The following is a 25377-nucleotide window of genomic DNA, read 5'->3' as shown; positions in this document are numbered from 1 at the left end:
TAACAAGTTTTTCACAGTATTTTTACATTGTGCCATTTTTCTCAAACCACAAAAGTGGACTGCGGTAGCCATCAGTGACTTCACTTGGACTTGAGCCTTTTGATTTGAAGAGACTTGCAACTTTCCCCAAAACCCAAAGATTATTATTATTATTATTATTATTATTATTATTATGATTGAGTATGTTCTAACGGAGCACTCTGTATCTTTCATTGTTTGTCTGTGCATGGGGCTGCATTGTGTGTAGCAGATTTTATTCTAGAAAATATTTTTTGACGGTCAATGTGGTCATTAATATTTCAAATTTACGGCTATGCATATTTAATGCCGGACATACAGTACCTTAAATAGACACACGTAATGAGAAACACACAGAAGCACTGATTGTGTGAAGAGCAGCGCAGTGAAGCGCAAGTCCCTCACATAAATGGAGCTGTGCATGGTCAGTCAAGTGGAATTTTTTCGAGCCAACACTTTTTTCACCCCCGTGTTCTAGTGATCTCTAGCGTATTTTCAGACTAACTTAAGTAACTTAAATTACTTTTAGTTGGTAAAACTGTCAAACAATCTCCTAACGCAAGACAATGAATGACAGTGCAAGAGAGAGCTGGGAATATGCCATCGTTTCCCCAAGTATTGTATTCACGAAAAATGCAAGTCATACTTGAAATATGTTGTCCAAAAATTTGACAAAAAAGTCACAGGTTAGGATGTCTTCCAAAAATTAACAATTTTTTTTGAAAAGTTTTAGGTCCAAAATTTGACGAAGACGTCATACTGAACTACTTAGTCCAAAATACTATGTCGAAAATAAAAAAAAAAAATTTGAAAAAAAATTTTTTTTAACCAAAATTCGAGCAAAACATCTTACTATACTATACTATGTTGTCCAAAATTTTAAATAAAAAAACAACAAAAAAAACTTTTTGGTCCAAAATTTGACAAAAACGCCATACTATGTTGTCCAAAATTTGATCGTTTGACAAAAAAGACATACTTTACTATGTCATCCGAAAGTACGGAGCCCCCGAAGTGACAGGGGAAAATGTTTTTCTTTTTTCTTTTTTCTTTTTCTTTTTTAAATCTCGAGTTTCAGTCGACAGCTCGAGTTTCCAAAAATGCAAAAACATCATACTATACTACTTCGTCCAAAATACTAGCAGAAAAGTTGATAATTTTTGAAAAACATTTTTGATCCAAAATTTGACCATAACGTCATACTATACTATATTGTCCAAAATCTGAAAAAAAAAAGTTTTGGTCCAAAATTTGACAAAAACGCCATACTATGTTGTCCAAAATTTGATCAACATTTGACAAAAAAGTCATACTTTACTATGTCATCCGAAAGGATGGAGCCCCCGAAGTGACGGGAAATTTATTTATTTATTTATTTATTTTAAATCTCGAGTTTCAGTCGACATCTCGAGTTTCAGTCGACATCTCGAGTTTCCAAAAATTCAAAAACATCATACTATACTACTTCGTCCAAAATACTAGCAGAAAAGTTGATAAATTTTTTGAAAAACATTTTTGATCCAAAATTTGACCAAAACGTCATACTATACTATGTTGTCCAAAATCTTAAAAAAAGAAAAAGTTTTGGTCCAAAATTTGACAAAAATGCCATACTATGTTGTCCAAAATGTGATCAACATTTGACAAAAAAGTCATACTTTACTATGTCATCCGAAAGTACGGAGCCCCCGAAGTGACGGGGGAAAAAAATTTATAAATTTTTTTATTTTTTTTTATTTCGAGTTTCAGTCGACATCTCGAGTTTCCAAACATTCAAAAACATCATACTATACTACTTCGTCCAAAATACTAGCAGAAAAGTTGATAATTTTTTTGAAAAAAACTTTTGATCCAAAATTTGACCATAACGTCATACTATACTATGTTGTCCAAAATCTGAAAAAAAAGTTTTGGTCCAAAATTTGACAAAAACGCCATACTATGTTATCCAAACTTTGATCAACATTTGACAAAAAAGTCATACTTTACTATGTCATCCGAAAGTACGGAGCCCCCGAAGTGACAGAGGAAATATATATATATATATTTTTTTAAATCTCGAGTTTCAGTCGACATCTCGAATTTCCAAAAATTAACAATTTTTTTTGACAAGTTTTAGGTCCAAAATTTGACAAAGACGTCATACTGAACTTTAGTCCAAAATACTAAGTCGAAAATTAAAAAAAAAAAATTGAAAAAAAATTTTTTTTTAACCAAAATTCGAGCAAAACCTTACTATACTATACTATGTTGTCCAAAATTTTAAATAAAAAACCAACAAAAAAAAAACTTTTTGGTCCAAAATTTGACAAAAACGCCATACTATGTTGTCCAAAATTTGATCAACGATTGACAAAAAAGTCATACTTTACTATGTCATCCGAAAGTACGGAGCCCCCGAAGTGACAGGGGGAAATGTTTTTCTTTTTTCTTTTTCTTTTTTAAATCTCGAGTTTCAGTCGACATCTCGAGTTTCCAAAAATTCAAAAACATCATACTATACTACTTCGTCCAAAATACTAGCAGAAAAGTTGATAATTTTTTTGAAAAACATTTTTGATCCAAAATTTGACCAAAACGTCATACTATACTATGTTGTCCAAAATCTTAAAAAAATAAAAAGTTTTGGTCCAAAATTTGACAAAAATGCCCTACTATGTTGTCCAAAATGTGATCAACATTTGACAAAAAAGTCATACTTTACTATGTCATCCGAAAGTACGGAGCCCCCGAAGTGATGGGGGAAAAAATTAATACATTTCTTTACTTTTTTTTATTTCGAGTTTCAGTCGACATCTCGAGTTTCCAAACATTCAAAAACATCATACTATACTACTTCGTCCAAATGTAAATATATAAGTGCTCTGTGGTTAAAAGGACTAAAAACAGCAGGGCTTGGGACTTGACTTGAGACTTGTCAGTCTTGACTTCGGACTTGAGACTAACTTGTGACTTGCAAAACAAAGACTCGGTCCCACCTCTGTAGAGTGATCAAGGCTAGAAATGTGCGATGTAAATCGGGCCATTTACCTACAGCAGGTCTTGTATAATTTTCCAGGGAAACCTCTGCTATTCATTTTGCTTTAAAAGAGTGTGCCGTCGCAGCAGTTTGTACATAACTACTATTACTACCATTTAATTCTGTGCATGTACGACAGGCATAATGAGAAGACATTAAAAAAATGTGAATACAAAATCTTTTTATTCACTGGAAATGCTTACTTTATGTGATCCTAGTTCAATTAAGAGGATAACAAACACTTGTTAATTGTCACATTTCTCACCTGTATATCCCAGTATTATGTGATATTACTTTGAAACAACATTCAACACCCGATACATGGAAACTCTACCAAATCTATAAGTAATTGTGTTTTCCAGTAATAAAGTACAAAGTACGAGCTTTGTGAATTGTCCCTCATGTATTGCAAATATTGCTAGAAGAGGCACTTCCACGTTTCAAATATGGAGAGACCAAAAACCATGGTAGACAAAGCCTTGAGGCTCATTCTGAGCCACACCATTGTAAACTAAATACATTTTAGTGTGAGGTTTGTGGCAGTTGTGCCCTTTTTTGTTCAAGAATAGCGCTGAGCTTATCAGGTCTTTTCCCTTCAACAGTCAACTGGCTTCATTGCTTTGAGGTTACATGACTCATCAGCAGAGGGTACAGTGGCCCCACCACATGATGCTTTATTGCCTCACAACCCAACTCAAATAAAGTGAACGATGAGAACAGAGAAAGCAGATCCAGTGGCGAGTCCCAGAGTGAGGAAGAAGGACATGACCACTCCCGTGGCCTCTGTCAGCTCTCGAGGAACCACCTTTGGGCCGTAGATCATTGGTAGAGTGCCGAGGTAGCCGTTGGTGACGCCTAGCAGGCAATTAAAAACCATCGGATAAGCGTCGTGTTTGAAAAACACTGTTTGAATGTGGTCCCTAGGCTGGTAATTACAGAACACGAAAAGTGGGACCATGACGGAGCGACACAGCACCAGTGCTGGCAGGACTCGGCTGGTGGGGCCAGGAACCTGCAGCCAGACTGTGGCCTGTCTGCCACAGAAGTCTGCTGCGTTGTACAGGAGGAAACTGGTGAGGGGCACAAAGTAAGTGGTTGTCCAGGGGCTGCCGCTGTCTTTGTGGACAGACTGGATCCCCGAGGATATCGCAGGGAAAACCATTAAGGAGATGAAGAAGACGTAGAAGACACTAAGACCGAGCACCCACGTCTTCCTAAGGATGGGCTGCAGCGGTGGGACAGAGTCTCTGCCTGTACCGCCATCACTCAGGGCCTGTGCATTGGTGCATGTTGCTGCGAGCATGTAGTGTCTATAAACAAGAAGCAAAATGTTGTGTCAAATTTGCTAAAACCTCTAAGTATGTTTTAGCTAAGATCGGCCATACCTGAACTGAATAGTGCTACAAAAGTACTGATTGCTCTTGGTGTAATTGAATGATCTTATCTTGTAAAATAACCCATTCCATGTCATAATTCTGTCAAGGGAGGTCAACTTTAGATGACTTAAGCCTGTTTAATTAATTTCTGCTAACCTAACTAGACGATGGCCGTAAATCTAAAAAGCACGTAGAACAATTACAAACGCAGATAAGATTAATACATTTATTTCTGAACTAATTTAAGTGTGTCAACTGTGTTTGGGATGTGAATGTTTTTAGCATTGGCACCATCTAGTGGTGGCCTTCAGAACTGTGACAGGTACCATACGGAGACAGGTTTGCTCAGTGGAGCACAATCAGAATTATTCAGAATGTCTCTGCCACTGACCTTGAATATTCCAGCTTGGGCAGCAGCAGATACGCGATAATGCAGAGCAGAATAAAGACGTCAGCCGTCAGGAAATAGGCCAACGCGCTTTGTGTCACGTCCTTTGTGAGGGAAAGGTGCATTATTGATGCTACTGCAGTAAGCGTGCCTCCCATAGCCTGACCTGAGACGAAACAGGATTCATCAACAAATTAATATTTTTATATTAATTTCAGTATAGAACAGAAATGAGGGTGATTACATGCAGTTTAAAAGTAGTGGTTATATCATCAGTGTTCCACAACTTTCTAACCCATCATTCTTGTAGTTATGTTACTAAAGGTCAACCAGGCCGTCTTAAGTGTAAGAGAATGTAAACATAAGGAAAAAATAAACATAGGACAACAAGTAAGTAATAGGAAATAGTTAGGAAAGTATTTTCATCTTCGTCAAATAATTTCTAGCTATCAAAATGATATACAATGTATTTATGGAATGGAATGGAGTCCACTCACTGGCCACTTCATCGGGTAACCTCTTCAACGGCTTGTTAAAGCAATTATCTAATCAGCCGATCACATGCCAACAACTTAACGCATTTAGGCATGTCGACATGGTCAGGACGACCTGCTGAAGTTCTCAAGTCAAGCAGAAAGAGTGATTTAAGGGACTCTGAATGTGGTGTGGTAGATGGCGCCAGATACGGTGGTTTACTGGGTGAAAATACCTATCAATGCCAGAGGTCAGAGGAGAATTTGAAATGATAGAAAAGCAACATTAACTCAATAACCAATCACCACAACCAATGTAATCAGAATATGCACATCATGGGAAATCTTGAAGCAGCCACCTCTGTCACTGTATTGGATATCCTGTGTACCTAATGTTGTGGCCGGTGAATGCAAATAAAGGGCCATTCTAGATCGAAACAAAGACAGTACCTGATATCAGGGCTTGGGAGATCCTCATAGGGAAATGCCCACTGATGCCAAAAACACTGCCAGATAAGACATTGGAAGCCCCGCTGACGACAGCCGCACTGGTCAGCGTGGCGATAAAGAAACTCTCCCTGCAGTCCGACACGTCCACCTTCACCAGCACCGTGGTGACCACAAACACCAACAGGATCACAACAAGAGACGTCAGGATCCGGATGTTAGCCGAGAACCTAGAGAGAAAACAAAAAAAAAAAGCTGATCAACACTCTGTACAGTTTGTGACAAGATTACAAATACAGACTTTTTGTTGCCACACGAATTATTAAAAAGCTCTCCTGCTGAAAATGATATGACAAATCATGCTGTCAGTTATCTCGAAATAAAACATAATGACTTCAATTCAGAGAGAAAGAACATTTAATGTCCCAAATAAACTTTACAGTAGTTATCTGTAATGATTTGTTAGGACAAATAAACCATCGTCATTTCCACACAGAGACAACACGGAGCGTGTGAAACTGCAGCAAACGTAGTTTACACTGTGACTGTCCCGGTGAACACAGAGTGAGACTCAAAGGGCTGTGTTTGTGTGTGTGTGTGTGTGTTTGTGGCATCAACCTGTTTATGAGAATGTAGTTTAGTATCAGACACAGCACAGAGGGAATCGTGGAGGCGATGGCCAGATAACTTTCAAAGTAGTCCTGTAAATAAAATGAAAAAAAGAAAATAGAAAACATTAATTTGCTTGTGACTCATTCATGAACATAGCATCCTACATGAAAGGAAAAGAGGGGGAAGAAATCAAAAAAATCATTCCGTCCTTTACATTTGCTGAGGTTTCCTTGTTAATTCAAACCAAGAGAGTAGCAGAAGTGTTTTATTCATCTTACAGCTGTTTGTCTAAGGTAAAGTTGACCTCTAGTCAGTCTAGTTTCACAAAAACAAACATACTTAAGTACTTTAGGCAAAGTTTGCACAGACTGTGAAACACAATTAACTATTCAGCTGTGAAGATATTAAGACAACTGCTTTCTTCCCTTAGTTGCTCGGGCCTTTCATTTCACGACACATTTTTGTCGTAATCGGTTACAATTGCGTCTACTTTGATATGTGAAACAGAGCACTTTCAACAACTGTATTTGTTTGCAAGACAAGATTCTCTTGCCTCCTCTGCCTTTAACCTAGTGATCTAAACAAGCCTTTCTAATTGCATAGCTGTGTTGAAATGGATGCCAGTTGTAAGAAGACAATCAGTCCTCACATCCATCACAGGGCTGTCAGTTCCATGGAAAAACAGCCGAATGGCAAAAATGTGTGACTTCGACACATGAACAATAAACACACTGTATTTTGATTCTCTCTCACTCACACCGAGATATGAACGCTGATCCTCGCCACCGCCCTGTTGAGTGTTGTTGCTCAGTTTGTAGAGCCAGTAGTGTTTGGCGGTTATGAAGAAATTCCAGGGCAACAGGGAGCCAATGCCCATCAGAAAGAAGATCATGTAGACCAAACAGTAAGAGTCTTCTGGACTGTAGCGCACAGCCAGAGGCGCTGGCAGGAGGGACGAAGAGGGTCTCTCGTCCTCGTTTTCCTCGTCCAGAGATGCATCGTCATTGCCAAGAGCAGGTGGAATATATGAGGAATTGATATTGTGTGGCACAGGCTCTTTAGCATCCATTTTGACCCAGAGGACACGGGACACTCGAACAGTCCAGATGAAGGTTAACAAGGAAGGTTGAGGTAGTAAGAACACAAAGAGAGGATATGCTAAGCAGAAACCTATGAAAGAGAAGAAGAAAAAAACACAAGTTAAATATAGAAAAACTACACCATATTATTATTACAGTCAGTAAAGTTTGGACGAGACTTACAGTCACTTGTGCAGCAAGGGGGAACAAAACAGTCTATGTTTGTTCTGGAGCCATAGTCTGGAGGAGATCTCTGGAGCTTGTCACTGATAGAGATCAGTTCCACCGTCCAGATCCTGTGATGCTGCAGTGGAAGCAAAATTAACCGTGAGAATAAACTGGAAATAAACACAGTTTGTTCTTCCAGTTGTTTGCCTTCACAGGTCCACATGTTAAATACTTGCTCAGCGTGACAAACTGGTATTTCTGACTAACTCATGAAACTGAGGGAACGCCAGAAGTGTGCAAAGCTGCCATTATATTCCAAACATTTCATAAGTTGTGATACCTTTGTCATAAAAACTAAGACAAAAAAATTTAATGGGAAGGTGCATCGAAACTTATAGAAGATATAAAAGTCTGTATATAGACTGCTATCAACATTGGTGGATACTCTAGGTTCAGTTTTGGACAATAAAAGGTGGTATTAAGCCTTTCCATCAGCATAAGATTCAGCATATGTACAAATCTAGAATCACTGTGCAACTGATGTCAAACTATATTCACCCTAACCCTGTGAACTCAATGCTCTCCCACAGCTGGAATCTGGCCACAAGTCACAGCTTGGTCTTTCTCGCACACGCCGCAGTATTCTTAGACGTTAAATGCTTTCACATGTCCTTTATTAGGAGTTACAGGGACATCTGTCAGCATCCTACAACCTCACATGCCTAAAAAAAACGAGTAGTGAGTCAGTGATGCATGGGGCATGCACAAGACTAGACAGGAAAATAAAAAAAAAAACGTTTCAGCTTGTTTCTCTGCACACTTAAGATGCAAACATCGCTTCCGCTATTTATGAAGGTGAAGAGAACACTCTCAGGAGAGAAAAACGCTGACCTTGCACCATGAAGATTCACTTGTGTCATTAAAGAGGAAGAAGTTTTCACATGATGCTTAGCCAAAAAAAAATCACGACACTCATCAGTTTCACCCGAGGAGGAATTTCCCGTTTCATACGCTGGTTTCACTCACTTAATAATCTCTGCTGTAAGCAAAACATGAACAAGTCAATTCTGCCCGTTATTTTGTGTTTATTATGGTTTTCAGGTGACTCGTGAACGGTTTTGATCATATAAGGTTCGCACTAGTGAAGCCGAAAAACATTTAAAAGCTAAGCTAGCTTAGCTGGTAACGAGACAGAGACGAAGGTGAGCAAAAACGTGGCAGCGCTTTTTCACTCAAATACATTAAATATAAACGTACCTCACTCACCGGAGACTGTCGGGCTGATGCTCGTGCCCTAAACTACACAGTTTTTCTGCCACTAGTGTCCATTCCACGGCATATTTTCTCTTCTGGTCAGCTGATCCTCCAGCCTTTTCACCGCTGACCAAAACAATGAAACTTCCGCCAAAACATTTTCAGAATAAAATACACATCTAAAACAGACTGAACCAAGATGGGTATCTGAGTTAGTCTAAACAATGGGATTGCGTTTATAATTCGTACATATTTAGTATAGTTAGTAAATAGTTACTACAGTTATAAATATATCGTTTTTTTGGGGGGAAATCAACACGATAAAACAGCAAAGTAACCTCCTGCTTTTATTCTGAAAGCCAGACCGAAGCTCTTGTTATTGTCGGAAATTAGAAACACCTTTTCAAAATAAGAGCACACATTTAACTTTTGAATTCGCATGACGTGTATGTGCCACGTGGTATCTTAATTGTCATACAACGTTACCATAAAACATAAGAAACTCTCATAAAATACAAATGCCCTGAAAAACAATATAAACTTAGCACAAAAGGTAAGAACATTTATGTCTTGTCTTTTATTTATTTGTTTTATGCCAATGCTTCTTGGCAATAAATCAAATGATTGTATATTTTTTTGATAAAATACTACTTATTACATTTCTACGGATACAATTTGGGCTAATAATGTACTGATTACATATAAACCATTACACAGATTAGTGGGTTAAAGTATTGGAAGTTCACGCTTTAAACGTTTGATTACATTATTAGTTTCAATCTGTTTCATAATAAGACATCGGCCAATCGTTGTTGACAAAGAAACATATTGGAATACAAGAAATTGCTAGTTCATTAATGGTTTATTATATCCAAGAAGCATTTAAAAGTAAATATGTTTCTGTTAATTTTTCAAAAGTTGTTAGAATCAGTTTTGGTTACCTTACCTAAAAATGAGTGCAAGTACTTTTATTAGGCACCAGTAGAGGGCACTAGAGTACAGCATATTGAATGTGAAAACCTGCACGGAAATGGACAACGTTGGATCAAATGCAATGACACTGGTTAAACTGTTCTGTCCTCTTTGCAACAAGCACATTTAATTATTATTCTGAATGTCTCTTTTTTGTAGCCTAAGCTCTCATACATTATCCTTTTTATAAATAGTTTTCATAGCTTGAATGTCTCATTTCACTCTTTGTGAAGTGCTATAATGTCATGTCACAGAAGAAGAAATAACAGCATCAGTATGTTCCTAGTTTAATTAAAAAAAAAAAAAAAAAAAAATCTTCACACATCTCATTTATTCACCAAAAAAGCATCAAAATATCCTGCATATAGGACTGAGCCTGAAGCTGCAGTCAGCTTTTAAAAGGTTCAATTAACTCATGCACTGGAGGGTGGCATATTAGTCCTCAATTAGCAGAGCATTTAATGAAACAGGTGCAAAGTGTTGCCTGCAATTGGCCAAAGTGCAGCAGACACTCACTGCAGATGACTCACTGGGATATTTGATCCCAATGCAAGAGACTAATCTGATGAAACCCTCATCCTACACTCATAAATAAACGAATAAACAAACAAAGTTAGGTCTAAAGGCTCAGGGTCGATCCTCAAAGGCCACTATTAGAGTCTCTAAAACCTTGTTAATTTGAAGGCTGGACAGTGAAAGGCTTGCAAAACTAAATGGACCTAAAGGGAATTTTCCACCGAGGTGTGAGGAAATGGAGACAGCTTGAGCAGCTTTGCATTTTCTGTGAAAATTAAGTGTAATTTATATATATACATATATATATATATGTATATATATATATGTATAAAAAGAAGTAGACTTTATCCTGCAAAAGGAACAGGATGTATTAGAGGGTGCTCCTACAAAATGTCTTTTTAATGCAATTCAATAACGACAAAGCAAATAACAAAAACACAGTTGTTAAACTAAGAAATATAATTTATTGCATAAAAATTATATTTAGTTACAGGTAAGAAGGCGAGACGTTTATTTACAATTGGTACTTTACAGAGATAAAATAATGTCACTGAATCAGTTGTGTCTTTGTAAAAACGTCCGACTTCATAAACAAAAGGCTACATTTTTCTCTTCCAGTCCATTTCCAGCACAAATTATCCAGAGCTATGGCCAGAGATCCCACATATACTCAAGAAGTCTGGATGAATAAACACTGAAGTCTATAGCTAGCAAGTCACTGTAACAAGATTTAAGGAAAAATAGTCCTGCAGTGTTCAGGGATCCAAAGTACTGAACTGGTTTGTGTTCATTTCCTCACAGGAAAAGATCTGCAGGGCATCGGTTCATAATGGTCGTCACAACTTGTTTCGCAGCCATTGCACCATACTGTGTTTTGTTCGTTCCCGTGTGCGGTTTCAGCTTCCTCCGCCAGCCGGTGATCCAATTCTTCTGATTCAGAATGACCACGTAGACCTCCGTCGCCACTTTTACACCACTTCAGGATACAAAAACCCTGTCATTGCCCTGGTCTGAAAAATAGAATTACTCTTCCAGGGAACAAAAGAATTCAAAATGCTTTTCCTTTTTTTCTTCCTTTCTTTTGTAGTTGCATAGCACTTACAAAGAGAAAAAAAAAATGACAGATCTAAGCGTGTGCACACACTGTACTTGCACACCTACCTGCCCACTCGCACACGAACACGCAATTTGCTTTCAGTTCATTCATACAAAAACAGTGACATGACTCAAAGCTGAGGAGGAACGATACTGCCTGTGTTATGGTTTCTGTAGTTTCAAAGACATGAACACTGTTTTTTCTGTTTTTGATCTCGAGGGAGAAAAAGTTTCAAAAAGACATAGAACTTGACAAAGAAAAAAAAAAAAAAAAAAAGGACACTGTTTGCGGTGACTGTGTTTAAATTCCTGCCTCACAATAAACAGACAGAACATAATTGATGATGAAAATAGGTTGAGGGCCCTGACCACAAAGCAGGCGGCTTAGCAAAGAGGTTAACAATGAAATTGAGAGGAGGGACACATAATGAGCTCCGCGGCGACGGATGGACACACAGATAAATGGTAAACAGAGTGTGGATTTAAACGTAATGCAGTTTAGTGCTGAGGTAAAAATCTATGATCCCTTGCTGCTTCGTTGATTCAAGGCAAGAATAATCCATTCTGCAATATGAAATGCAGTGAAGTCACCTGAATATTTCACCACCTCTAATCACGTTTTACATTACATTTTGAATAGATGCACTTTATTGAAAATAACAAATAGCCATAGCTCCTGTTATTCACATGAGACATTCACCGTGTACCAAAGTCTCACGTTGGGTCTGCCCTGCCCTGCTCAGTGGCCTAAACCAATGATAAAACGGCTCCAATATGATCGTGACAGCAAGGACAATGGGGGAAGAAAAAAAACAAGCAAACAATCCACAAATGGATAATAAATTAAAGAGCGTTCCACAAAGGAAACTTTTAACAGATGACCAGAAAGCTCTCCTGTAGTTTGATTCTCAACAGATGGGAGGAGTGCGGCAGAGCGATAGTGGAGCGTGAGCAGGGATGAAAGAGAAAACACCTCTGTGATTCAGAATGATGTGCCAAGGCTTTGAGGCATTTGTTGGTGCTCTACAATATAAATAGTCAGTCGGTCTAGTTTTCCACCAATTCTTAAACAACAGAGCTCACCCCCACGCCTCAGCGAGGAGGTGATTTTATTTGAATGTTTTCAGCAGAAAGCGACAAACTCCTGCCTTTTAACCTCCAGAGTTTGTTCCTCATACGATTTGTTGACGAAGAAATCCTAGTCAGTCTGATTTAGGTACAATTAATGACCAGTTAGTCCACACGTGTCTTTAGCCTGAGGAGGTTGTGCACACATCAATGCTGATGTCACCCACACAGAATGATAATGGAGAAAAAAGAAGAAAAAAAAAAAAACGCCCCTGAAACATCAGGTGATATAGTGTTATATCATGCACTTTCATGCTGCCTCTGAAACCTGTGTCATCCCACGTTAGCATGTGTGTGTGTGTGACTTTGTTAGTGTCTGTTTGTTGTTTACCCCAATTTCCATGCACACACACACAACAGTGTCATTTTCAATCTTTGAAAAACAAGTCAATCCAGCAGCATCTTGCATATGCAACATCGCTTTGGTGGATTCAAGCTGAATCAAGTTTGCGGTTACTGTATGTGATGGAAATGGGTTTACGATGGACGTGGGGATGCAGTAGTGACTGATCAGGAATCAGTACATGTGAAAACCAAAGATGCTCTGTGGGCTTATGATGTGGGTCAGTTTGTGCATATTCATAGGCAGGTATTTCATTTTCTTCACGGTGGTTAAAAAAAAAAGAAAAAAAAAAGAACGTCTTGCTTGCTCTCCATGACTGATCAACAATCCCCGTCCGTCGTCATGACAACTAGCACTTCACTTTTGCCCATCTCTTCCAGTGCAGTCGCCAGAGAGACCAGGTCCGCGTCACCTTGGTGACAAGCTTCCCATAAGTCCAGTAGAACACCTGTGGGGCTGGGCTTTGTTGCAAAGTAGTTTAGGTACCTGAGGAGAAGAAAGCACAAGAGAGTCAGGAAAAGCAGCGCAGCATTGATTTGTCGTTTGTTTGTTGGAATTCCGCTGGTTTCACCCAGAACAGCAACGATTATTTAGTTAACAATGTGCGTAATGTAAAATACATAATGAGTTCAAATAAGGCCAAATGATTTGGGAAAATATCAAAAAAGCAGGTTGTCACTTTAAGATATAAATGTCTTTGACCCAAGCCTGCTCACAGCTTATTACAGTGTTAACTGAAATATATATATATATATATATGTATATATATTTTAATTCAGGAAGTGTATATGCACGATTTTATCGGGCTAAGGCCGTAGTCTGACTAAGACAGACAACAGGACAACTTGCCCAGTCTACATGAGCAGGGTCTCTGCAGGTTTCAACAAGTCACATTTAAGACTTTTTTAAGATCCATTTCACATCCATACTGGCAAAAAAGTACAAAAGACATGAAGGAAAATTACCCATCTTATGCAAGCAATTCGGCTTAGCTGTGGGCTTTCGTTAAGTTTTCTCCGCTGCTATGCTAAGGTCTAACACACCGCGGCGCGCGCACAGCACACTAGCTCGTGGTGCTCGATTAATTGTCACTGGGCAGCACAGGTGGCCTACTTTAGTTCCGTGTTGTAGTTATGTTATCGCATCCTCAAAAATTGAAATTTTTAAAGCGAGACTGAAGTTTATGCATGTTTTCAATAAAAGTTACGTTACATTTTTTTTTAAGACCTTTCAAAATTGTATTTAGAACCTTTTATGAGATTTTAGGAGAATTTTAGACATTTTAAGGCCTTAAATTCAAATGATTGGATTTAGACCCCGCGGATATCCTGATGAGCAAACATGCGGAGGAGAAAATGCATTTATTGGCCGTGTATGTCTGACTCTGCATCCATAGGTGGCGCTGTATCTCAGTATAATCTAGTACATATTGAATCAGTTTCCTTGTTGTCCTTTGCGTCACAGAAAAACAAACAGCGAATGTTGAGATGGGTCGTGCTGTGGTTCTGTATGTTAAAGGGCTGTCGTGCAGTTATGCGTCGTCTCCTTCCGGGTCAAGGACCAGGAAGTAAATTCTGATGCAGGCACAGAACGCCAAGTCTGACTCCAGTCCGATTAAGTGTATACATGCAGGAGTAATTGGACTATGAATCGCATTATCTAGGTATATTAGTCCAACTAAGACTAGTTCGAATCTAGTTGGACTAATGTGTTTACACAACATTATATTTTAACATCAACGTGTTTATATGACAAAATGATTGTCTTAGTCTGACTAAAATTGGACTTTTATCATCACAACAGTGTCATAACACAACCCAAACCCAACAGTGAACGACCAGCCCTTTTTTATCATTCAGCCCCATACGCCTAACGTCAGACAGTGACACAGATCTTTCACTGTGCAGTAAAAGCTACAAACCTCTGTATCACAACGTCAGCCTGACCAGGCTGCCTTTCACACCTAAACATGTGAGGCTGATCTGACCTGTCAAAGCCGAGGCTGCGTGCCAGTAGTCTCCAGTCACACCCGCGCGCGCTGGGTGCATCCAAACTGGCACAGATCTTCTGGCGGATGGAGTCAGGCAAGCGAAAGGCATAGGGTCCCACTTGAGAGGAAGGCAGGCAGGTGCCTCCTGAGGGGAGTGGCGAGTGAGGTGGTAACGTCTGGGTTCAAAGAGAGGGAGAAAACATTTTGTAGATTCCATTGTATTGTCATCTATGTCTGCGTTAGCCTTTTTTTTTTTTTAGCCGCCACCTTTACCTCCTGGATGTCTGTGTGAAGCTGGAATATCTGTCCCTCCCCTTCCACCTGTCGCACGCAGATCTTGCAGGTGAGCTGCGACACAGCCAGGCTGCCTCTCTCCAGGCTGAAGGTGCAGTGCAGAGGTCTCTGACTGCCGCTCCAAATGTGATAGAATGGGATCTCCTGTCACACAAAGAAAAAGGTCAATCATCTAAAACACGGTTGCCATTCAAGGAGTGTGCAGTAAGCTATATTTTGGTGCTGGGCGTTTGGGCAGAGCACAATTTATCTCTAAAGTGCACTGTCCATAATTTAGAACCACTATTAGATTACCTGCTTGTTTATTCAGAGAAGGTTTAAACTGTAATCTCAGTTCTGCCACCACGAGAATGCAGCAGGTGTGACTTCTATAGGGTCTAATGCTGTATTCTCTGAGAAAATAGCCTTTGTAGTGATGTAAAAACAGGAATAATATTTTTGTTTACGACGCATTGCATGCTAATTTTTAACCCCGACAATCCAGCAACACTACGCTGTATCTTCTCCACCTATTATAAAATCCAGCAGGTTCGTCCCTGTTCTCTGCAACATCATGTCACCTGGTATTTGGCCAGTAGTTTGCTTCTCCAGTGAGTGTGAGGGATATCGTGGATGGACAGGCGCAGGTTGTGGTAGCTGTCTTTAAAGAACAGCGGCTTAGGATCCTCCAGCAAAACTCCACCCAGACTCCTTTCCAAATCTAGCACCTCCTGCACAAAAGGCAGAAAGAAAACAGGCTTAGGACGACATGCATTTATTTCAGCAGTTTTATCAAGGGGTTTGTTTGTCGTTGGTTTGCCCCAGACATTACAGTAGATATGGGTAAAGAGGATGACGTCATTAAAGGGTGACATTTTGGGTCAGGTAAATACACTCCTAATTCAAAATACAGATAGTTGAATGCAGAAAAGTCACATGCTATGTCTTTAAGAGCGTGCTTTTTCAAATGCCTAATTAAAAAGTGTCATTTGTTGTCTCCACTGTGGTAACTAACAGTGTGAAAGCTGTCTGAACTTCTGCACACATCACGCTCATGTTTTTTTTTTTTTTAAAGAGAGAGAAACTGAGAGAAAGACAACATTTAATGTCACCGACTGCAGTGCTGCTCACTTACTGTTTCATCGGGAGCTAGCATTGCATTGTGCTATTTTGAGGTGTTGCTCGGACTGAGACAGATCCAATATGTGATATGTGCACCAGAATGTAATTTGAAAAAAAAAAACACGAGGCATCAGCAGGATCAGTTAAGAGGGGAATAGTGCTCTTATATTTCCCCCGAACCACAATGGAACTGAGCTATGTTAACTTTTATTGTTATTATCACGCATCGCACTTTGACTTCACAACACCTTGTTTATATTAAATAATCTATTTATACTTTGTTTCATTATGTTTTTACGTTGTGCCTATTTGTATTTGCAAGACCAGGTCTTCTGCATTATGTTACAAGTTAAAACTACAGCTGATATGATGGAGGAACATTTAACTTTTTTACCCTATGAAAGTCTTTACATCATCTTGTCAAGTCAATTTTTTTTAAAAGTCTAAAGCTTTTCTGGCACCAGGAAGTTGTTCAAAATATGATGAATTTGATGGCTTTAGTTTAGGCTCAATAGAATAAAAGTAAAAAGAGAGAAGCGAGGTAACTTTTCCTCTGTTGGAGGATAGCTGCTCAAAGATACATTAGCTGCCACGAGCACAACACACCCCGAATCTCCAGCAGAACTACAAGTTACATTGTGATTAATGAAAGTGTCAAGTTAAGAAAAGGAAGACGAATGCGTGGAAGAAAGAAGACAAAATTGCTGATGCATGTCTACTCCATTGTTTGATGATCCTTTTCTGTGTCCAACAGTGTTTATAGGAGTGTAATATTAAAACCAGTGGGGAAACTACAACAGTAGTATTGACTTACACATAAAAAAAACGACAACAAAAAAACAAAAAAGGAAACGGGGACGAATAAAGGTGCAAAAGATCATCAATCTGATAGAAGATGCACCGATAAAGGGAGTAGGAGTGTAAAGAGACAAAGATAAACACCTTGAGGGCATGTGGTGTGTCGTGGATGCAGTAGATCCGGAGGCTGAAGTCAAGGGAAAGGCAGGGAGCTCGCGGGGCAAACAGAGCCAGCTGCAGGCGTTTGCAGGCGGGCTGCGGTGGACAGGACTGGCCGACCAGGCCATACGTTCCCAACTGTTCCATGAGAACATGACAACACTCCTCCTCCAGCTGCAGGTAGCAAGGTGACGACAAAGTCTCTTCACCTACTGTCAGCACCTCCTGAAGGAAAAAAAAAAAAGAAAGAAGATTGATGTAAGATTCTGTGGAACCATATCAGCGGAAAAAACATCTCAATTTCAAACTGTCTGACCTCCCACGACCCCTGGTGCGTCTGAGTCTTGAGTGTGATGGTCCAGTCAGGTGTGGGCGTGTCTAGCTGGGCACAGTGGGGCAACGTTAGGACCACGGGACGATTCAGGAGCATACCAGACGGACCGCAGCTGACCACGGGACTTAATACAGTCTGACTGCCTTCAGAGGGTAACCTATCAACACACACACACAAAAACATTTGCATCTTTTTTGAAACATTATACTTTATGTATTTATAAAAGAACATCAGGTCAAAGTATTCAAAGTATTAGAGGCTGTACACTCTTAGAAATAAGGGTTTCAAAATGGTGCATCTACAAGGGCTGAGGTTCTACCTGGAACCATTTGCTTCTGAAAAGCCTTTTCCTGAATAAAGGGTTTTAAAAGGGTTCTTGGTGGAACCCTCAAAAAGAGTTTCAGGTGGAATCTTTTTATGGGTTCTCCGATGAGGAAAGCCGAAGAAGCTTCCATGGTTCTACTTAGCACTTTTATATCTAAGAGTGTAGGCATGGGCCAATAACTCATATATATTATGCATATGCATATATATTAGTGCTGTCAAATGTTAATACATTAACAGCCAGTTAAAGCAAACGGCGCTAAAAGGCAGCTAACGGAGCTAATTGGTAAACGGTGCCTGGACTCGCGGTGTCACGGTACGTAAACATGACGTCGAATGCGTCTTTTTCCGGTCAGTCGTCATACATGTACACATATATGTAATCAAGTGCCAAAAGAACATTTGTTTTTCATTACTTTTCAAAAAACTAGGGTACTTTGAGTAACATGGCCCCTCCACTCTAAGGTTGGTGCGAGCAGTCAGTCAGGTGTGTTTTTGTTGGCGTGACGTCCAAAACAGGTGACATTTTATAGAGCTATAATTGCAATACCATGATGTAATAATAGGAGATTCTGTCCTACTGTCAGAATCTCGTACTATCCCATGAGTATTTGAGGGAAATAAAACTTGCAGAAAATTGTCAAGAATAGGTGTATGGTGTAAAAGTTGAGTATATAAATGGTAAATTATACACTGTGCTAAAGTCTAAATTCATTAGATTTGTTACAGGAAAATCCAGGAAACATCTATGTGATATTAAGATAACACATTTTTCATAAAAAGAAACAGCTTCTGCAGACTACGCTTACACGCCACCAAAGCCTGGAGTGGAACCCTAATGAGTCTGTGCTACTATTTCATGTCAAAAGATATCTGCTGTAAATAAGGTCTCTTATTCACAGCAGGACATGCTGGGACATTACATACACATGTTGTATGAGTTTAGCTGATTAGATATTTGCTAATATCTTCATGAAAATCATTCCAGATCACAGAATTTGACAGACAACAAAGTTGTAAACTCAGGGGAACAAAATGAAAATCATCAAAACAACATTCCTGTGATTCACAGTAGATGACACTGACATGGGAAAAAAATGTTTCTGCATTAATTCGAGGGATAAAAATGAACAGCACTCACGTTGTTTTTTCCCACTTGTTGATAATGAGGTACATCTCATAGAACTTCCCCTGGGGGATTGTGCCAGGAGGGACCAGCAGGCTCACACCTAAAGCAGAAGGTGTCATGTGTGACTTATCTATGTGTGATTAATTTGGCATTAAAAGTAGAAACATAAAAATCTTCCCATTTGTGCACGAGAGGACACGATTGTTATTACCTGTGTTCGGGATGGTGAGGCGTCCTCCCAGGCTACCCAGGGTGGCGCTGGTGCTCAGCCCTGGCTCTCTGGACAGTGTGTGACTGTGGTACTCACGCTCTCTGCCAACAGTTCCCACTGACTTGAGGCTGAGGATCTCCCCATCACCTAAGCTCATGTCCACAGGAAGCTCCACAGAGGAAAGAGTGGAGGAGTTATACACCTTGATTTTGAGACTGGGCAAAGGGTCCAGCAGCGGAGAGGTGGTCATGGGGATTTTGTGGGGGCTGTCGTTGACCCCGTGCTGCAGAGAGAAGCGCGGTCCACGGAAAGCTCCTGCTGTGGCCGTCAGATCCGGGGGAACTGAGGGATGCAGGGGGTGAGGGTGATCTGTGGACAATATAGGGAAATATAAGAGATTCTCCCTTATCACCACAAATGGCACAGGCAGGGGAGAGGGTGCTAAAAGTGAAATTAGTTGCTACGGGATACCAACACACAAGCTTAATATATGAAATGCACTGCAGTAAAGTAAAGATAAATTACTGAGTGAGAGGAGATAACAGCGCAGAGAGAATTACCTCATGTGAAGGTATAAACAGTGCAGTAATTGCAAGTGCGGAGAATCTTAACTATGTAGATGAGTGAAAAAGTTAAAAAGAAAATGATTGAAAAAACGAAATCATCTACATACTAAAACGATGCGCGTTAAAGCGGGAGTGAGTGTGAACAGTGAACTCACCCTGTCTCGGCGGCTTGTAGTTGCCAGGGTGGAACGCATTGGTCAGAGCAGACGACGAATCGGTGATATCGCCATGGAGATGGCGGCGTCTGCGGCGATACGCGAGCCCTCCCACGCACAGAGCCAGGATCACACACAGCAGTAGCGCCACCACCAGGCCCGCGTAGACTGCCACACCCATACCTGGAGCCAGTGCTGGAAGAAAAACACAATAAAAGACATTGTAAAGAGACGTGTGTGAAGACACAAATGCAATAACAAAGAATGACAAAGGGAAAGGAAAGACAATTCATTATATCTCATCCACCGCAGCAGGGAATAGTGTATTAGTTTATTGCAAGCGCTGAAAAGATTAGTCATTAAACTGATTAGTTGACGATGAGGCTACAAACAAAAACTCTGATGTTTAAGTTATCTTTTTTTTAGCGCCTAAATTGACCAGATTTTGACACATTATTATATTGTTGCAGAATCAATTTAGTCAAGGTTTCTTCTATTGATCCAAAAAAAAACAAGCAGCATGAGCTCTGGGAAATTGTGAAGGAGCTTTCATATTATTCACTTGATTCTAACACTGATCTGTCTGACGATCATATTACCCGTAAAAAAATAATAATTCCAAGATGAAATGGTCACATCAGACTTTCCACATATTTACTTCACACAATGAAGTATTTCAAGGATTGCTGCATAAACTCCCCTCTGTGTTCACACAGGCTTTGAGGAGACTACCCTCTGAAATGGTTACCAGTGAAACAGATGGTGGATTTGTTTGTTATTCAAAGTCATCGCTCTGTGTAAAGACGCTTTCCAAAGTTTCCCCTGAAGCTAATGTATGGCTTCAGCTGTCTGGCTAATTCAAATCGAATGTGTGTCGTCCAATTGAACCGCCATAAAGTGTATGCCAGCCAACCACCGCCGTGCTGCAGGTACACATACACTTTAAAAAAAAAACGGTGCAACAAGAAGCCTCTTTGAGTCTGCTGAGGTATTGGCACCTGAACCTTAAAATGCATTTTTACACAGAACAAGGACTGTGGACTCTGTCCAACCATCTGTTACATTGGAATTACATTAGTGAGGAGAAAGTTCCACTGCCAGTATGGGAAGGGACACAATCACAGTGATGGATGATTCTTCCATTGAAGTTATTGGCCTGTGAGTGTTGTTTTAAGGTAGACTAAAGCATTCGCACCTGCTCTTTAACTATGGCCGTGTGCCTGCTGCTGCACATCTGTGTGATCGGTCTGGCTCCACCTCTCGTTTCTCCAACTGTGGTCAGCAGGCACAACACAGCCAGCTTATCCCTGACACCCAAATGCCAGCAGAGCCAAACCAAACTTAGCCACATGATCCCGTCACACACACGGCAGAAACGAGGGGAAGACGAGGAGACGAGTTGGCGGGAAACAAAGAGGAGCAAAAAAGGGAAAAAAAGAAGTAGACAGGCTGGATAAAGAGAGGAGAGGAGAGCGAGAGGAGAGGCAATTTGGCAAAAGGGATAGGAGGAAGTCAGATAAGGCTGTGATTTGTTATGGGGACAGAGGGATTATAAGTATGGTGAGGAGAAAGGAGATAAGGATAGCAGTGCTTGAGGAAAAGGCCTGTGTTGAAAGAGCATGAGAGAGCGGGGAAGAAGTTGTAGGAAGATTCACAGAGAGTGGAAGACAGGACAGAAGAGCGGGAGAGGAAAGCCAGAGGCAGACAGGCTGGAAGGAGAGCTCCCATGCTCACGTGGTATGATTAAACCGAATTTGACAGCCGTCCGCACTTATTACCAGAAACGGAACAATGGCGAATTAGGTGCATTACTGTGGCTGCTCTCCCCTGAGCCTGCCGCACATTGAGCTGGAGGAATTACCATCACTTCAAATGTAAACTATATCAGAGATGATCTAAAAGTAAGACACAAATCAGGTCTTTTTCTCCAGTAAATGCTTTGCTCCCACTGCGTCGCATGTGGGTGAAAGAGGCTCAACTTCATGGAGATCTGTCCATAACTCAGTTTGCAGAATTCTCTCTCAGTCATTTTCGGTCAGAGCCAGTTAAACTAATTTACACAGACTTTTATTAACATGATTCTTTTATAATTTTCATCCTATCCTTGTTGCAATAAGCGGTTATTTAAATGACAGAATGTGAGAAGATGAAGCCAGTTCAGAAACCTATGCTACGCTTAATCAACAAAGAGGGGGGAAAACAATGTTAATTGAGCCAGCTGGACAAGAAGGTGAGCCGAGTCTTCACTAAGCTTGATCAGAAATGACAACAAAGTGTGAGAAGGGCAGCATCAACACAAACGATGCACACACTCAAAATCCACAGATGTTAGGACCCCCCTAATCTGCACGAGCACACAAACACACAAAGACAGTATGAAGAGCATGAAGCGGCAAGAGAGTGAAGTCATGGAGGGGTGAACTTACGATGGCTTGCATGTTCAATAGAAATCTTTTTATCTGTTCGAGCAGGAGAAAAAAAAAAAAAAACACAGGAGAGGAAAAAGAAGGAAAAAAAAAAAGGAAAACATAAAAATGGATGGAGACACTAACTTAAGGCAAAGTAAATAAAAGCTCATCAATGTGGAAATGCAAATGCCGCACTGCAAGTGAGAAAAGGTATTTTGTATTTAAATAATAAATGTCTCTCTCTTCTGGAAATGTGTGCGAATGTGCAGCACTGTGGAACAAATGTTTACATAAAGTGAGGCAGACGCAGGAATTCAATAATGGGTGTGACAGAATTTAGAAGAGTGTCTACGTGACAGTGACACGTCTGAGAGTGAACACGGACACTGGTGTTGTGTGATATACTGTATGGTACAATATACAATGTAATGTTGTGTAGATTGAAGCATGTGTGGTTTGACAAATGAGGCCAACCAGGAAGTAACAGTATAGTGAATAGCCACCAGTGGGCAACTGGTGGCTGTCTATGGGAGAATGAGCTTACTTGCTTTATTTAGTTTTTTCCTTGCAGATTCTCGCTCTCTCTGGGTTCTGATTTGCCTGAGATTCATTTATTTATTTATATTTGGTGGACACCTGCCAAATTGTGAATTCAAAAGATAAGTTTATTATGGATGACATCAGAACCATGTCTTTATACTGTCCTTAAGGGAACCTGACAGGATCTGTCTTTTCAAAGAAGACAGTAATGTGAATCACCACTACGGGTGCAAGGAACGTAAGCAGTCATTAAGTCTTCTCGATAATTTGTGACCCTCGAGTCATCACATCAGCAAGGAAACGTATAATAAGTCAGTCAGCAACCTGCAGGTTGCTGTGAGTGACGACTTCGCAGATTTTCTCCGACACAGTGCTTTGCATCTTTGTTCCCTCCCGTCAGAGCTTCTCGACTGCCTCCTGGGACTCAGCTCCCTATCGCCAAATCAGAAAGTGTATTCTTCTAATCTGTCTGTTCCATGGAAGCCTGTTCATGTCAGGACTCATGTGTAGGTCTGAGAGAGGAGAAGCCAGAGTGCTGCACCTAATGTGTGGACGTGACCCTCCCACTGCATGAGCGTTTGCCGTGTTTGTCTGTAAGCATGGGCGTGTTGGGAGTCTTGAGTGTGTACATGAACGTATCTCACTGCCTCGGTGGATGTGCGTCTCAAAGATTCTAATGCACTGTCAGCTGGATTCCTCCAAGCTCATCACAGGCTGCACACTGGGTGTCAGTGTGAGTCTGACTCACTCTCATATGCTCTTCCCTGTGCTCATTTTCAACTTGGTCATGTCATGCTCGCTTCCCACTCCATGAGCATCCTCATGTGCACTTGCTCTTTCTCTCTTTGTCCATCTGTGCTGTGTGAAGATTTGGCTCACTGTTCTGCTTTTCTCTTTGCAAACCAAATTCTCCCTCATGAAACACCTGCCTTGGATGTTTTCATCTCACTCTACACCATTTACACTTTCACCAGACTGTAATTACTAAACACCTAGGGAATACAGTTCTACACAAAATATATTTGCAATGCAGTGCAGCACAAAAAGCATACTGTAGAACGTCCCAGTATCTGAAGTAGCAAATTTGCTTCTTAAGGAACTGACCCCTATAGATAGCTCAGAAACACCACACTTTCTTTATGCAAGACAGTTTTGTCTCCACACCAGTGAACTAGATTAAACAGATGCTGATCTTTGCTAAAGGCCCAACTGCATATTTAAGATACATTACCTCAAATATTTACTCATTTTTTGACATTTAACAACCATCCTAGTTCAAATAAATCGATCTGGTGACTTACTACGTGCACACAGCCCCTCAGTGCAGTTTTTGCTCTCCATCATGCTGCCGCTGCAGTGCTTTCCTCCGTTCCTGGGAGGGGGAGCTTGACACTCGCGACTGCGCCAATGGGTGCACTCTGTCCCACAGGCGGACCACTTTGCCCACTCTGTCCAGCCTCCATCCACTGGAATGATACAGCGGAGATGTAAGTCATTTTATAGCTACCCAACAGCTGAATTAGTCCAGGTAGAGGGGAACTGGGGATGACGTTTTAATGGAGCATGATGCATATGTAATGGCTTGAAGTGCATAACTTCTTTGGACACACACAAAAACCAAAAAAAAACAAGGATGGTGCGATTCCTATTCACGATGACATGGACCTATGAATACATTTTATTCTGTCCTAAGTTGGCTGAATTAATACTGGTATTCTGTGCAAAAGGCCCATTTGGAACATTTCAGAACATACCAGTGCTTGAATAATTATGTGGGAAAAGATCTTCACCTGGACACAGCGTGGTGCAGGTCACTCTCTGGAAAGGCTGACCCTCACAGAAGGCTCCTCCGTTCAGAGGAGTAGGATTAGTGCAGCTGCGTGTGCGTCGCTGCCAGCCACGCCCGCACTGAGCATTACACTCCGACCATTCAGTCCAAGACGACCAACCTCCACTCACTGACAGAGAGGCAAACACACACACAAGCAAAAGTGAAGACATTTTGTCTATATCATAACACGTGACGTGTGGGAGAAGGTGGACTAAAACTCTGCACGTTACCGTAAACAATGAGCGTCGCGGTGCTGCTGCGTCTTTTTGCCACCACATTGCGAGCGACGCAGGTGTAGTTTGCGGTGTCTGAAAGTCTGGCCTGTTTTATGATCAGATCGTGATCAATGGTGATCAGGAAGTTGGGGTCCTGCGACGGATCAATGACATCCTCGTTTTTCAACCAGTCCACCTGTAAAGACGCAGGGACATAAAGAAGTTTGGTTATTTTTTTCAGATTCACACACATTCCCTTTGTTTGCAATATCTGACTTCCTCTATCTCGTTCAAATGACATTTCTTCATAGAAATCCTCGTCTCAAATCTATTTATGCATATAGATATGAGTCAGCAAACCACACAAAGCCCTATTCAGTGCAGATGACATACGTCTTTCCTGTCATAATAATCGGATGCTGTCAAAATTTGAG

The 25377-nt window shown here is 40.6% G+C and overlaps 2 protein-coding genes across 3 annotated transcripts in view; both read right to left on the bottom strand.

Annotated features, from left to right (window-relative positions):
- Positions 1 to 3466: 3466 nt before the first annotated feature.
- Positions 3467 to 8917, bottom strand: slc29a3 (solute carrier family 29 member 3). 2 transcript variants are annotated; one of them, XM_083897544.1, is made up of 7 exons: positions 8847 to 8917; positions 7596 to 7716; positions 7091 to 7503; positions 6340 to 6422; positions 5725 to 5951; positions 4805 to 4967; positions 3467 to 4347 (listed from the first exon to the last, which is right to left on the bottom strand). In XM_083897544.1, the coding sequence occupies exons 3-7, from the start codon at positions 7400 to 7402 to the stop codon at positions 3732 to 3734; spliced, it is 1401 nt and encodes a 466-aa protein (XP_083753670.1). In that variant the 5' UTR covers positions 7403 to 7503; positions 7596 to 7716; positions 8847 to 8917; the 3' UTR covers positions 3467 to 3731. The 2 variants fall into 2 exon arrangements, with proteins under 2 accessions (XP_083753670.1, XP_083753671.1); XM_083897545.1 differs by having other exon boundaries at positions 8838 to 8907.
- Positions 8918 to 13208: 4291 nt separating this feature from the next.
- The window catches only part of unc5b (unc-5 netrin receptor B), a gene marked incomplete at both ends in the record, with an annotated part of 50174 nt that continues 38005 nt past the window's right edge, over positions 13209 to 25377 (bottom strand). Inside the window, 13 exons of the mRNA XM_083897876.1 lie at positions 13209 to 13374; positions 14876 to 15054; positions 15152 to 15316; positions 15733 to 15882; positions 17216 to 17455; positions 17547 to 17721; positions 19030 to 19117; positions 19229 to 19597; positions 19950 to 20144; positions 22376 to 22408; positions 24199 to 24363; positions 24688 to 24855; positions 24959 to 25139. Of these exons, the coding sequence (XP_083754002.1) occupies positions 13209 to 13374; positions 14876 to 15054; positions 15152 to 15316; positions 15733 to 15882; positions 17216 to 17455; positions 17547 to 17721; positions 19030 to 19117; positions 19229 to 19597; positions 19950 to 20144; positions 22376 to 22408; positions 24199 to 24363; positions 24688 to 24855; positions 24959 to 25139 (2274 nt within the window). The remainder of the gene's footprint in view (positions 13375 to 14875; positions 15055 to 15151; positions 15317 to 15732; positions 15883 to 17215; positions 17456 to 17546; positions 17722 to 19029; positions 19118 to 19228; positions 19598 to 19949; positions 20145 to 22375; positions 22409 to 24198; positions 24364 to 24687; positions 24856 to 24958; positions 25140 to 25377) is intronic.

This window comes from Microchirus variegatus (genome assembly GCF_963457635.1).
Source record: "Microchirus variegatus genome assembly, chromosome: 11".
NCBI lineage: Eukaryota > Metazoa > Chordata > Actinopteri > Pleuronectiformes > Soleidae > Microchirus > Microchirus variegatus.
This window is presented reverse-complemented; position numbering and strand designations above follow the sequence as displayed.

Bases quoted from the DNA above. Each gene is read 5' to 3' on its own strand.
- slc29a3 (XM_083897544.1), bottom strand. From the start codon at position 7,402: ATGGATGCTAAAGAGCCTGTGCCACACAATATCAATTCCTCATATATT. The intron at 5,952-6,339 runs GTTGATGCCACA...TTTTCTCTCTAG, and splicing joins AACTACATTCTCATAAACAG to GTTCTCGGCTAACATCCGGA. The intron at 4,348-4,804 runs GTCAGTGGCAGA...TCTTGTTTATAG, and splicing joins CCCAAGCTGGAATATTCAAG to ACACTACATGCTCGCAGCAA.